This window comes from Apaloderma vittatum, unplaced genomic scaffold, assembly GCF_000703405.1.
Source record: "Apaloderma vittatum isolate BGI_N311 unplaced genomic scaffold, ASM70340v1 scaffold30843, whole genome shotgun sequence".
Taxonomy (NCBI): domain Eukaryota; kingdom Metazoa; phylum Chordata; class Aves; order Trogoniformes; family Trogonidae; genus Apaloderma; species Apaloderma vittatum.
This window is the reverse complement of record NW_009707928.1, coordinates 37322-51534: the sequence shown is the minus strand read 5'-3', so window position 1 is coordinate 51534 and position 14213 is coordinate 37322. Positions and strand designations below refer to the sequence as shown.

The 14213-nt window shown below is 37.8% G+C and overlaps 1 protein-coding gene across 1 annotated transcript in view; it reads left to right on the top strand.

Moving 5' to 3' along the window:
• Window positions 1–1553: 1553 nt before the first annotated feature.
• The window catches only part of LOC104271652 (contactin-1-like), a gene marked incomplete at its 5' end in the record, with an annotated part of 46149 nt that continues 33489 nt past the window's right edge, over window positions 1554–14213 (top strand). The window contains 4 exon segments of the mRNA XM_009866381.1: window positions 1554–1674; window positions 4666–4824; window positions 8053–8202; window positions 12475–12545. Coding sequence (XP_009864683.1) covers window positions 1554–1674; window positions 4666–4824; window positions 8053–8202; window positions 12475–12545 — 501 coding nt within the window.

Below are 14213 nucleotides of genomic sequence, written 5' to 3'. Positions count from 1 at the left end.
GTAACATTTTTACTTCTGTGAAAGCAATCATATATTTTGGAGAGAACAATTGGGATTTTTCTGAAATACCTATAAGATTAATACATTCATAACCTGGAGGAAGGAAGGGGAGGAACTATTTATCAGGAACTGTAATGATACTGGAACAGGTTGCCCAGTGAAGTTGTGGGTGCCTCATCCCTGGAAGTGTTTCAGGGTCAGGGTGGGCGGGGCTTTGCACAATCTGGTCTAGGAAGAGGTGTCCCTGCCTGTGGCAGGGAGGTTTGGAACTAGGTGATGTTTAAGGTCCATTCCAACCCAAATCATTCTATGATAAACCTGTGATTTAACCTGGTAATTTTTCCCTGGAATAAACTGCAAGATAGCTAAGCAAAGTATTTCAAGTGTGTTGTTTTTAAACATTTGTGTAAATATCATTCTCAACTTTTTAATTAAGAACAGCTGTGGCGTCTATAGTGGTCTCTCTTCTACTCCTTGTTTTACAGGTGCACATCTAGTTACGCAGTGGGTTTACAGAAGCGTCATAGGACAAAAATGCTTCATTCAGTTTGCCAGTCTGTACAACCATGGGTAGCAGCAGATAGGCTGTAGAGCCATCTGAAAGCATGGCTATGTATATTTCTAACAGTGAGCATTGATAAAGAGTGTTGAAGAAGGATTAGGGTCTTTAATGATGATGATGATGGTGAGAGTATGAGCCTTGTTGAGCCATAAATTGCTTCCCTGAAGGTCTTGCTGATGTTTGCCAGGGAGCAGCAAGAGCTGAGCCAAGAGGGACACCATGGCCAATAGGGGCCTCCCACCCCAGTCTGAGTCCTCACTGCAGCGTGGTCTGTGTGCGCCCGTCTAGGGTCACTGAAGGAAGGGGCCGTGCTGTGTTGGGGCCAGCCTGGAGCCCGGGCAGCACAGCCTCCCAACTTGGGGGTTATGGTTGCTGTCACCATCCTGTCCATCACCAACACCACTGCACAGAACAGGTGGTGCACCCTCCAAGGAGCTGTGACACGCATTGAACCTTACAGTTTCTTCAGTCACTGCATTTTATTTTCTTTGGTGCATCGTTATTTAGGCTGTGGTTGTAGCCTCTCTGCAATAAAAGCACTCATACTGTTTTAGGCTTGTGAAGGAAGAGCCAAGAGGCATCCTGCTCTGTTAATATTCCATGACATGCTATCATAAAAACATCCATAAAATCACAAGCAATGGTGCAGAAAAATCATCTGATTGTTTATAAAAAAAATCTTCACTAAGGTTCAGATATGAGCTTTAAAAAGTAAAAGGGAGATGTTGACTTGTAAAAATGTATTTACTAAGACATCTGTTTTTTTCATGTCTGGTAAAGAGCAGCAGCTCCTTAAGAAACACACAGGGCACTTTCAGCAACTGTCCTGTAAATCAGATGTATCTTTGAGGGTCATCTCCTCTCAAAGTAAGCACTAGCTTTTTGGAAATAGCAGCCACAGCATATGAGTTGGGAGAGCTGTGTAGTCAGTTATCATGTACCTGTACAGGGATGTTTGCCAACTTCACTAAGTGCTTTTATTTTGTGACAGATTAAATCCAACGGCGAGCTACTCATTAAGAACGTTCAGCTGCGGCATGCGGGGAGGTACACGTGCACCGCCCAGACGATTGTGGACAACTCCTCAGCTTCAGCTGACCTTGTGGTAAGAGGTAAGGTTCTCCAGGTAAAATAGGATTATGGCTGGTTTTCACAGAGACAAACAAAGTGTTTCTGGATTGTTTAGAGTAAGTTATTTCTCATTAAGAAATGACAGTAATTAAAATGAGATATGTGTGAACATGCAAAGTCCTTGAAGCCTACTCAGGGAACTGATTCTATTCCAGGCATTTAGAGATCTAACTGATCATGTGTTTTCTCTTGTGTTTCCTGACACATGTCATTTTCAGAAACTTTGATAGTGAGGTGAGAAGCTGTAAGAGATATCCTCCAAAGAAACAAGGAAAGAAAGATCTTGGGACTGATGAACTTTTCTATACCTGCCAGCTTCAGGGCTTCTGAAGTGAACAGTCTTGTAGGAGAACAGGTCTCTCAGGCCTTACCTACCTGAGTCCTAAGAGCTGGGCTAGTAAGTATGCACATTACCAGGGTGGAGAGTTGACTAACAATTCTCATCTTAAAAATCAGCTCTTAGCAACAACTTTATGCATCCTCTGTGAAGAGTAAGAGACTGTTTCCACATGCAGTGATGTGTTTAGTCCCTGCTGTGAAGAAGTCTGAGGATAGCTAATCAGCAGATTAGCTTTCAGTGCCAAGATTTGAATTTTAATAAAAGTTGTTCATGAGCAATCCAGTAGTCAAGTGATACATATTTTTCCAAGAATGCTAAAGGGGAACTATTCTTGTATCTTAGGACAAGAAACAATCAGAAAGTTGATTGTCAAATTCATAAGCCATAGCCCAATAGATTGTGTAGAGTGTTCATGCTTACTTCTTTTTAAAGAATGGCATATAGATTCTTTTGGAGCCAGACTAAATTTTAATGCTTTTGGAGTCAGGAATGGAATTGCTTGCTTGTTAGAAAGATAAATTCGTTTAAACCAAGGAACAATAATATATGTTGGTATATTGATATGTTTCAGTTAATTTAATTTTATTCCTTTTGCTAAGATTTGTGGAGCAAATTGAGAGCTCAAGAGCTGAAGATACGTTTGGCACACTGTGTATAGATCTGGTGTAGAAATCTCATTCCATTCTTTCTGTTGAGTTGTTTTTGTTTTGGTTTTCTGTGGTTTATCTGTAAATACTGCAGAGAAATATATCCTGTTATTTCTTGCTGGGATTTTTTTAATATTCTCTGGGACTTGTTCAGTCAGATTGTTGGATAATTACCTGAATCATGTTGGTATATTATTATCTCTGAATGTGGAATTAGAAAATATTTCCCAATAGTTCTAATGCATTGCTTCTAGTTTTACACAACAGTCATTAACATAATCACATAACTATGTATCACACAGACCAGAAGCTAATAACAAAACTAGATCAGTCAATATGAAAAGAGGGATCTGAAAATATCTATAGGCCAAGTTTGAGGGGGTTTAGCACAGCTACTGAATATTGTGGTGTCTTTTACAGGGGAATATCCCTGTACTCTCACGTGTATGTGCGTCTCTTCTTAGCTTCGTATTCTACAAAAGAAATCACATGTACCTGTTGATCAGCACATTTTAGCCTCTCTTCTGGGGATGAAGGCACAGCACAGCAAGAATAAAGAAGTTACCCACACTAAGTAGAAGTGGGGGAGGAGGAGGACGAGGAGGACAAGGAGGAGGAGGAGGAGTTAAAAGAAATTTTTTGAGATTTAAAAAATGCATTTAGAAAAATTCAAGCATTCACTTCAGCAGATTTTTTTCTGTTATTATTGTTCAGAAATAAACCAGAAGAGGTTTGATGAAGAGATGTAATACTATTTATTAGATTTAGTGATACACCTGGAAAAAACAGGCAAGTTTTGGGAACAGAGGCCTGTCTCCTCAGATCTGACAAACTTCAAGCCAAATATGAATTGAGAATAATTGCTGTTATTATAACATGTAGCTATTTTAAGTGATTGGTTTGAGCAGAAATAATATATAATACTTGAAAAGCATAGAGGTAAGAGTGTGAGCTAGTTTAGGACAAGCAACTTCTATCTCTTATGACTTAGGTGGGTATTGGGAGCATAGTAGCATGCCATCAAGCCAACATCTGTATTTAGTTCATGACTCTTATATTCACTAGAGTTTTGAATTTTGAAATGAATCTTTGCAAATATATGTCTTTTGAAGAGAAAGAAAATACTCTTTAGAAATTATTTTATAGGTCCTTCTTGATGGTCAGGACTGAAAAGGCAGATTTGGAATGCCTGTTTTGTGGAAAAATGTTTTACCCTTGACAGCTTCTGTTCCTTGACAGTCGTCTTTGTGGGGTCACTCTAGTGCACAGAAGTTGTTCGATTTCACCCATGCAGTTCACAAGACTGCTTTTAGATCAGTGTGTGTAGTGCCTTCTGCATTTTGGCATGGATTTTTGAAATTCTTATTGTGGGAAGGCTTTTGTTGAATTGTTCTGCTTTCACTCAAATTATATTAATCTGTAGAAAGTTTGAATCTGGTGATAGGTTTACCACACTGAGGTGATATGAAGACCAAGAGAAATGTGAAGGGGTCTATAGAAATGTCTTTCAAGGTGCAATTTTTCTCCAGTATAAGCTGAAAGAATTTCCAGATAGATAAATTGCAGTGAGGGCCAATATGGCCCAAGCAGAACTACAGATTAAAGGTAGGCCACCAGTATGGTCATCATTAGCTGGAATTTAGGAAGATGTTGTGGGATTTTTTTTTTTACTGACTTCACTGTTATTTGAAAAAAAAAAGACCAGCAACAATTTTCACTTAAGAAAATTTCAATATTAGTACTTATGCAGGAGTCATGGAAGTTTCATTTGGTAGTTGTTAGATGCAAAAGCATTTATCCTCTGAATCACCATAGAGTATTGAAATGTATATATACATTTTCAGTCTGTTCTTAAGTAGAAAGTGAGACTCAAAAGCCTTGTATCTGATAAATACAAGTAGGAAGGTTAGTGAGTTTTCTTTTTCAAGAATACTTAATCTGTGAATTGAACTACCTTTTTTGTTGTTTTTTTTTTTTTCCCTCAGGTCCTCCAGGCCCTCCTGGAGGAATAAGAGTAGAAGAAATCAGAGACACTGCTGTAGCACTTACCTGGAGTCGTGGAACAGACAATCATAGCCCTATTTCGAAATACACTATACAGTCAAAAACCTTTCTATCTGAAGAATGGAAAGATGCCAAAACAGGTAAGAGTAATAAAGCCAGTAGGTTTTAAAGTGTTTGATTGTTAGAAAGCTTGGCTAATCAGAAAATAGTCAAAAAAAGAGGAAACCAGGGATGCTATTAATGTCTGCTACGGGGTTTTGGAGCAGATGCTGCCCTGTCAGCGTGTTGTTGTCAACAGTATTCCCAGCACTCAGAGGCCCTGAACAAGAAATACAGATATACGAGAAATACAGAAATACGAGGAATACAGATAAGAACAGGCCAGGGGTTTCACCTGGTTTTTACCTCTTTCCTTGTGCACATCATCTACTAGAACCACAAAAATTTATTTACAAGTTAATTTGGATGGCAAACGGATGCCTTCATTCCTGTATTTGTTATGCAGAAAGTTGGTTAAAATTGTCTACTTTTTCCTTGGAGCGGACTAAGTTCCAGTTGTTCTAAAACTGGCACCCCTGAAGAAAACATAGCTAAGATTATCGTTCTAACCACTGGATGTCATCATTGTGCCACATAATTGCAGTTGAGACACCTACCTGAACACAGGGCATGCTAATATGTATTTCTTTGCAAGATTTAACATAAATGCATAGATTATGGAAATATTTTTAAGCTACTAATATCTTTGAATGCTTTTTGAAAGATAACATTGCCACAAGCTATGCGGAATTGTCCTATCAGTATGATTCATTACGTCACCATAATAAATTATAGCTTTAAGTGCTTTTCTGTGGAATTAGGCCATCACATATCCAGCATTTCTAAGTACTAAGAATATTAATAGTTTCAGCTACTGTCTTTGAATTAAGTTGTCCTTTGAAACTACAGAGATAGATGTCTAAGTAACTGACATACTGCCTTGAATAAAAAGTTAAAAATACTAGATGTACTGCCTCTAAACTATATTTCTTTTCTATGTCGTATATTTAGCTCTATTGCATATCGTTATATACAACAGCCAGCACTAGTATATAACTTATGTTAAAGTAGCTTGGAAAATACAAAGATTCCCTAGTCCCTTCCCATGCCTTATATATTTTTATTAATAGTTTCTGTAGAATAGATTTTTTTGAACTTTAAAAAATTAATTTAGAACTGTTCAAATAATCCATGATTTGCTTTGGTAACAATATATGCAGGAGGGAGGATCCTTTTAGACCAGCCTCTTCTGTTTTCAAGACAATTTTTTTTCTTTTTTTCCTTTTTCTTTTTTAAAAAAGAAATTGGGAAGAAACGAGATTATAGGAAGGCACAGGAAGAATTTATAAACAGGTTGTGACAACACTGATACTGCTTCCATTTGTGCTCCCTGTTACTGGAACTAGAAATATGTGTAGGAGGTACAAGTGTTGGATTCAGATCTTCACTCTGTCTGAGTCAGAGCAGACACCTGAAGCCAACTCTCTCACTTCTCGGGAAGGTTCTCTATTTGCAGTATTATAGGCGTAATGGGATGCACTTCTCTGCATCTCTGAAGTTCTTCTGCTCCATAGAATTAATGAGATCGTAACTGAGATATGCAGTCAGACTTTGAGTCTTACCCTTTAGCATGTTGAGTGGCGTTTGCATCTTGAGTGAGACAGGGAGGAATCTAGATTGTTGAATTCCCTTTGTAAGAAGCTAGCAGGAAAGATATAATTTACTCAGAAAAGTTGAAATGAACTATTCAGATGCTTTCAAAATCATTGCTTTTTTATTTGAACCATGCTGAGTAGTTTTGTAATTTTGATTAGTAGATGATTCCCTCAAAAAATAGGTTAAATCACCATAGTAACCATCACTGGCACCACTGCAAGCTTTTACTTAATTTCTGGACTCCTCCCAATTTGGCTCAGTGTTCACTTTCATATCAAAGCATGATGAACAGTCCAAATTGATCTCTCATCAGTGTTTAGGCTATTATTTAGTGCTGCTAATTTTCAATGTGTGGAACCAAAAAAATATGCTTTGGCATTGCACTTTGAAAATATTGTTGTTAGTACTGCTACTACCATCATTCCCAAATCAAATAATACATCTCAAGTTGCATAATACCAAGTGTGTTTTACGAAAGAAATGTATTCTACTTCACAGTATGGAAACATGTGTGAATGGGTTATGTAATAAGTTGCTTACATTTATGTTGCTCTTTCCAGTTAAGGGAATCAGATTCTCCTCATGTATTCATAATTATTCTGGGAATTTGTGGCACAGTGAGATTAAATGAAGAGATTGAAAGTAGCCCTGGAAAAGGAAAGCGAAATTTATATCATAGCTTAGCTGCCATAGGAGGTTTGCAATGGCTTTACTGACTGGACAGAAAAATAATTTGAGTAAGGATGAGGGAGAGTGATGGCCAGATGGAAAGAAAATGGAAAGTGTATGATTTTTTCTCCTTCAGGACCTCACTTTGGAATTGAAAAATTTAATGATCATTAGGTAGAGGAAAGTTTTGTCACCATCCAGTGCCTACGTTGCTGTGCCTGGGTTTCTTTGCAGCTATTGCATTTAATTCCAAATCAGGTGCCTTTCCAGTGCAGAATATCTCATTTCTCATCTCCATCTGAACCCAATATTAATCTGACAAACAACTTTTGGCCTACGCAATAAATGAAAATCCTGTATCTTTCTATAACTGCAGACAGCTATAGAAAAAATTCTATTGACTGTAAATTGTAGAGTCATGAGTTATGCATTTTATTTATGGTAAAGAAGCTCATCCTTATGACCACAAGTCTTTCCGTAGTCTTATCCTTGCTGGATCTGAACTAGATAGTAGGTTGTAGCATGCTTACTAATTAGGTGCACCAAAGTAGGACCACATTTAATAAACCACTCATTATCCAATTGATCAAACCGTACTTTTGCATATATCTAGCCCTTGTCTATATCCTGATTTCTTATTTTACTGTTTTTTCATTCCAGATTTCTCATTGCTTTTGTTGGTAGGTAAAATGAAATTCTACAACTACAATATGTAATTAGTAAAGATATCTCATAAATATATGCACTTCTTTTGCTGGCTCACACCCAGTTAAAACGTGTGAGTCTATAAGGGTTTATCCAAATAGTGTCATAGTTTCCAAATTCCCAGTCACTGGCATGAGTACTCCTTGTAAAATCTGATATTCCTAATGTGCTACACCTTCCCTTGGCTATTTGCCGTTTCAGAATAGTGGTGGTTTTGCTGAAATCAGCAACATTGTTGGCTGACCTTGTTGTAAAGATGCTGTTTGCTAAAGCAGTTTCTTTTTTTTTTTTTTTTTAAGACCCGTCAGATATTGAAGGAAACATGGAATCTGCTACAGTGATTGATTTAATTCCATGGATGGAATATGAGTTCAGGATAATAGCAACGAACACGCTGGGAACAGGAGAACCTAGTATGCCGTCACAGAGAATAAGAACTGAAGGCGCTCGTACGTAATCAGAAAATGTCGAGTTTTTTAACATGCTTCTTTATTTACATATTTTTATTACTCAGTTGTCTAATTTTCTTTTTTATTTGAAGAAAGCACTTTAGAAGATGCAAGTCTAGAGAATCTGTTTTCAGCCACCCACTACTATAGATCTTAGTAAGCAAGTACCAGACTGTCCACCTGTAATATCATCAAAGCAGACAAGAAAAAAATAATTTGTGATACAAAACAGCAAATTTGCCTCCATTACTGAAACAGAATCATACTGTCTCTTTCGGAGAGCCTCCACCGTATCTATCAGTCAGGTTGTGTGTGTGAATGTGTACACGTGTTTGGGAGCAGGGTACAGGACTTGGGGAAAACACGTGTTTAACAAGGAAAATGTTGATTTGCAGTTTGGTTTGCATTCTAACTAACAAATACAGTACAGGAATACAGTACAGGATGCATGTTATACTGGATAATGCCATTTTTTTCTGTGATTGAAGGTTTGGTCTTGCGTCTTCTTATTTCACCTTTAAGATGTGACATTATCCGACACAACATACGCCCTTATCAGTCTAATTGCTTGGTGTTAAATTCTCAGAGCATATTTAAGGATATCCTTTAGGATCAGGCATGTCCTTTTTAAAATGAATTCTCCAAAATGAGGAATTAGATGTTATTATTCAAGATAATGCATTCTGGTTTGGCTGTACAAAGGAGATAACAGCAGTGCTCTAGAAGGTAATGTATTACTGCGAAAAGACTGTGTCCAGCAAAGCCTGTGTGTTAGTAGATCCTCCTTAACGCATATTAGCACGCATGTGCAACCTAGATATAGTTACAGTTGTCCCATAGTTGAGACTTGAAACTAAAAATGCAAAACCAATGTGTAAAAATTATTTTTTTCAATTGCATGTGCTAGGTCATTGCTTTGATTAGACAGTATTTTCAAAATAAAGTGTATTTGCTTTGCAAATTTCAAAGCATTTATTAAAAGACCCCACATCTGATCCATTAAAAATTGTGTTTCTTCGGGAGAAAGGAAGAATAGATTGGTTAAATTAATCTGGACAGGGGAGGAAAAGCCATAGAACTTTAATACTAAAGGAAAAGGAGATTACTGCCTATAAAATAGACTATTGGCATCCTATGTTTTATGACTCAACAGCTGTATTTGAAGGCCTAGGAATCGAAATGAATCTAAACTGTTTAGTCTGTTGTCTGATTCCCCATGCCCAGCACCGTTGTCATCTCTGGCAGACTGTGGGATATTTTTGGTGAAACAAAGCAAAATGTTAACATAGCCTTCCTAGGCATCCATCAGCATTTCTTGCCATGCCAAAACAGGGTGTAAATCAGTAACAGTTTGCACATGGACTTCTGTGCCCAAGTGCATTTCTTTCCAGGAGCTGGAATTTGCTATGAGCAGCAACAATAGGATTTGGGATGTACTGTCAACTTCAGAGTACTGCAGAACCAGTACCGAATGTGCATTTTTATGTAAATCTGAAGAAGGAAAATATTTTCTTTCACAAACAGCAGCCCATATCCACACATTGTAGCTATTTTTAACAGTTGTTCTGTGTTAAACAGCAGCAACAGCGCTGTGTCTTTGTTGTGCTGTATGAGTGACAGAGAATTTCTGTTAAATGTTATCTGTGTGTTTTTCAGTTTTGAAGTCTTTATGTAGATAACTGTAATTTCAGTAACATTTTCATTAGCGTGCTAAGAGGTTGTGCTATGATTTTTCTTTCTAATGAAGTCTGTTTGCTTCATCAACACTTTTCACAGTGATTTCTTGAAATTGAATGGATCAAAGTGTGCTTTTATATATTTTAGCCTCTGGATGCATTAGTGTAATTGTCCAAGTATGGCTGTCTGAATTATTAGCCTGGTCTTAATGGAGAGTTTAATGGTTGAGAGAATGAGGGTGATTCTCTTGAAAAGAGTGATTTCTAAGGCATTAGACAGTCTTTATTTTCTTCTCTGGTAACCTGTTTATCTTCTTTGACTATTGCTTGTATTCTAACAAACCCCTGCTTAGCAATAAAGTTATATGCTTGTAACAGATAGTGTGACTACTGTGTATTTCCGTAATAACAAGGTCTAGTGATAAGTTCACGCTTCCTCTAAAATTCTCATGATGTGTATGTTTAATTTTGTTATCTACTAATTTGTTTTCTGTAAGGCTAGAAATAAATAATGCAAACCATGCACTGAATGCTGATTTCAATTTAAAATATATTGTTACATATTTTTATCCTTTCTGAAAGCATTACTTCTTCTCTGCTTTGTGTTTTTCCTCAGTAGACCCTCAGAGAAGGCCTCAGGAAACATCTTACTTAAATAGTGCAAGAGGACTTGGGAACTAACCCTTTACTATTTTGTGACATTTACTGATTAGTGGAGAAAATGCCTGAACATATAAGAATTTTTAACACAAAGAACATATTCTTGTATATAGGGCATGTAGCTAATGCATGATTACCTGGGGCATATTTAATGCACTATATGTGCCAGTATAGGTTGGAGACTGAACTACTGGCACTATATGTGCCAGTATAGGTTGGAGAGCAGCACAGGGGAAAGGGGCCTGGAGGTCCTGGTGGACAGCAGGATGACCATGAGCCAGCAATGTGCCCTCATGGCCAAGAAGGCCAATGGCATCCTGGGGTGTATTAGAAGGAGAGTAGCTAGTAGGTCGAGAGAGGTCCTCCTGCCACTCTACTCTGCCCTGGTGAGGCCACATCTGGAACATTGTGTCCAGTTTTGGGCCCCTCAGCTCAAGAGAGACAGGGAACTGCTTGAGAGAGTCCAGCGCAGAGCCACAGAGATGATGAAGGGAGTGGAACATCTCCCTTATGAGGAAAGGCTGAAGGAGCTGGGTCTCTTGAGCTTGGGGAAGAGGAGGCCGAAGGGTGACCTCATAAAGGTTTATAAATATGTCAGGAGGACGGAGCCAGGCTCTTTTCAGTGACATCCAATGACAGGACAAGGGACAATGGGTACAAGCTGGAACATAGGAGGTTCCACAGAAACATTAGGAAAAACTTTTTCCCTGTGAGGGTGACAGAGCACTGGAACAGGCTGCCCAAAGAGGTTGTGGAGTCTCCTTCTCTGGAGACATTCAAAACTCGCCTGGACGTGCTCCTCTGCAATCTACTGTAGGTGTCTCTGCTCTGGCAGGGGGGCTGGACTAGATGATCTTTTGAAGTTCCTTCCAACCCCTAACATTCTGTGATTCTGTGATCATCTCCTCAGTTTTCAGTGGTACTTTCTGTGTCCTCAGTACTGACTGACAGCAAATAAATACACAAACATGAGAGAGGATAGCAATAGAATCATGACACAGTGCAAAGTCTTACAGAAATGAGAACATAGGACTGATTTGTAACAGAGTCCTTGAGAGTGTCCTGCTTTACCATTCAACTGTACACTAATGGTAGATCAACAGATTTTATTTCATTACACAGAATATCAGTGTAAAATGCACTTAGTAAATTACTAAGTTCTGTGCCAGCCTCACTTCTGAGCATCTGCCCATTCTGAATGTGCCAATCTGAAGACATGTGCCCCTAATGTAGAGTAGGATGAGGATGCCAATACTTCAAAGATATATCATAGAATCATAGAGTCGTTAAGGTTGGAAAAGACCTCTAAGATCATCAAGTCCAGCCATCAACCCAACACCATCGTGACCAGTAATCTAATTCCCAGAGTGCCAGGTCTTCATGTTTTTTAAACACGTCTAGGGATGGTGACTCCACCACTTCCCTGGGCAGCCTGTTCCAACGCTTCACCACTCTTTAAGTAGCGAAATTTTTCCTACTATCCCATATATCCGTGGGTTTAACATTACACATTGCAAGTAAATATATTGAAGTAGATGGAACTAATGGCAGTCTGTTAAAGTAAATACATGTGCAAGTCCTGGGTGCTTGAGCCCTTGTCATTCCAGTGTCAGAGCATGCAGAAGAACAATACTCAGTGCTTCTCTTAAGGCCTATGAGGAGTGTTCCATTTCTAAATATTCAATGAAATATTTGTAGAGAATATAACTGAAAAGAAGAGTGATTGCTAGCAATGGTTAGAACTGGCACATTTCCTGCAGCAGTAGCTATACATTAGTCTTGGCAAGACCACAGACTCACAGCTATTACAGACTATCATTATTTTACTGGTGTGTGCCACGTGTGCTTATTGGCCCTGCTGGTAAAAAGAGAATAGTGGTATTTTTACTGACTGCATATTTTGTAGTAATTTTTCTTGTCTCTTCTATTTTTCTAGCTCCTAATGTGGCTCCTTCTGATGTCGGAGGAGGCGGGGGAAGCAATCGAGAGCTGACAATAACATGGATGGTAGGTATTGCACTGAGATGGCATGAAGCCTGTGGTTTCTTGTGTCTGATCTTGCTCCTCCTCAAACCTGTGGATGATTTGTCACTGGGTCCTGTGAGAGCACGATTTGGACACAGTATATGTAGGTTTTCAGACTTTTCTCATAAAAATAAGTGAAAAAGGAATGGAGAAGACAGTATTTTAGATCTTTATGTGTTTGACATTTCTGAAATATGATCTAAAGCATTGTCTGAGTATGTTTCAAAGAGATTGAAACACATACTGACTATGATAATGCATTGATGCCACAGCATTTGAAAATTCTGCATATTTTGTCTTTCTTTGAGCCTTTTTTAAGTTACAATCTGAATAGTGTGCAGATTTGATTACTACAGCTGAGAGTATACTGTTTAATTATGACTTTCATGTGCTGTGCACAGATTTACAGGCTTTATGAAAAAGAAGAAAATACTTTGCTATTCTATAAACTAACCTGTCATAATTACTAACAGGTTTCAAGAGAATTTTTGTATATTAACCTTTTATAAGTTTTATGCTAGCGTGACTGGTAACACAAAAACAATGTTACTTCATACCACAGTTTAGCCATTCATTGACATCTACCGGATGCTGTTTTTCTTTTCCTCCAAGGCATTAATTTTTCTTTAGTCATCATGTATTAAATAAAATATAACATGAGAGGATAAGAATTTATAAGCAAAGTTGTTGTGTAGGCAGAGGTTGCATGGAAGAGAGAGTTGAAGTCTTCTGAAGGGTTTTTGGGAAAGCTAGGAAGGAGAAATATAGCAAAAAAGCACCTATCTGATTCATGTCCAAGCCCATTAATATCCAGCAAAAACAGTGTGGTGGAAGTATTACCTTTGGCAAAGAAAGATGATTAAATGTTTTACTTGAGAAAATTAACAAGTTTAATTTGCTAATGACCACCTTCATAAGGCCATGACGCACATAAGGCACATTATGCTATTTCTATGTTTCTGAAAAAAGAAGATCTACGCTTTTGTTAAAATAGATTGAAAAGATTATTTCTTAGTTGTACTAACAGTAGGTTGAGAAGTAGGTGTATCTAATTGGTTTGATTCTGATTTTTATTTATTTTTGAAGAGCAAAAGTCAAATAAAAACACATGCAATCGTTAGTTTCCAATGACCTAGATTATTTTGGTTTTTCTTCACAAGTACTGTCTTATCAAAACTTTAACAAAACGACAGCTACTTCTTGCATTTTATTTAAAGACCCACAGTTGTGGCATTTTCAGTAGAATGAAACTTGACTGTGACAAAAGTAAAAGAAGAAACTTACAAGCAAGAGAATAGTGACTAATGCAAAATCTGAAGATAATTTCAGTATTTCCTATATGCCCAAGTACATTTATAATCCAGTTATTTTTCTTACCCAATGTCATGTTTTTTTAAAACTGTCAGACAAATTAAGCATGGCTTCAAATATTTACTTCCCAAGAATCTTCCACTACTATGTCTAGCGAGTGGTTTTGAATAGAAGTACTAGATTTACGGAGCCTGCCTGACAGACAACAATGTACCTGTATGGCTAAGATAAAGGTGCATATTGATTCTGCCAAATGTGCGGACATTTGCATATGCTACTCAAAATAGTCCTTAATTAAGAAGAGAAGAACAAAATGTATGGCAGGGTCACATGTTACTG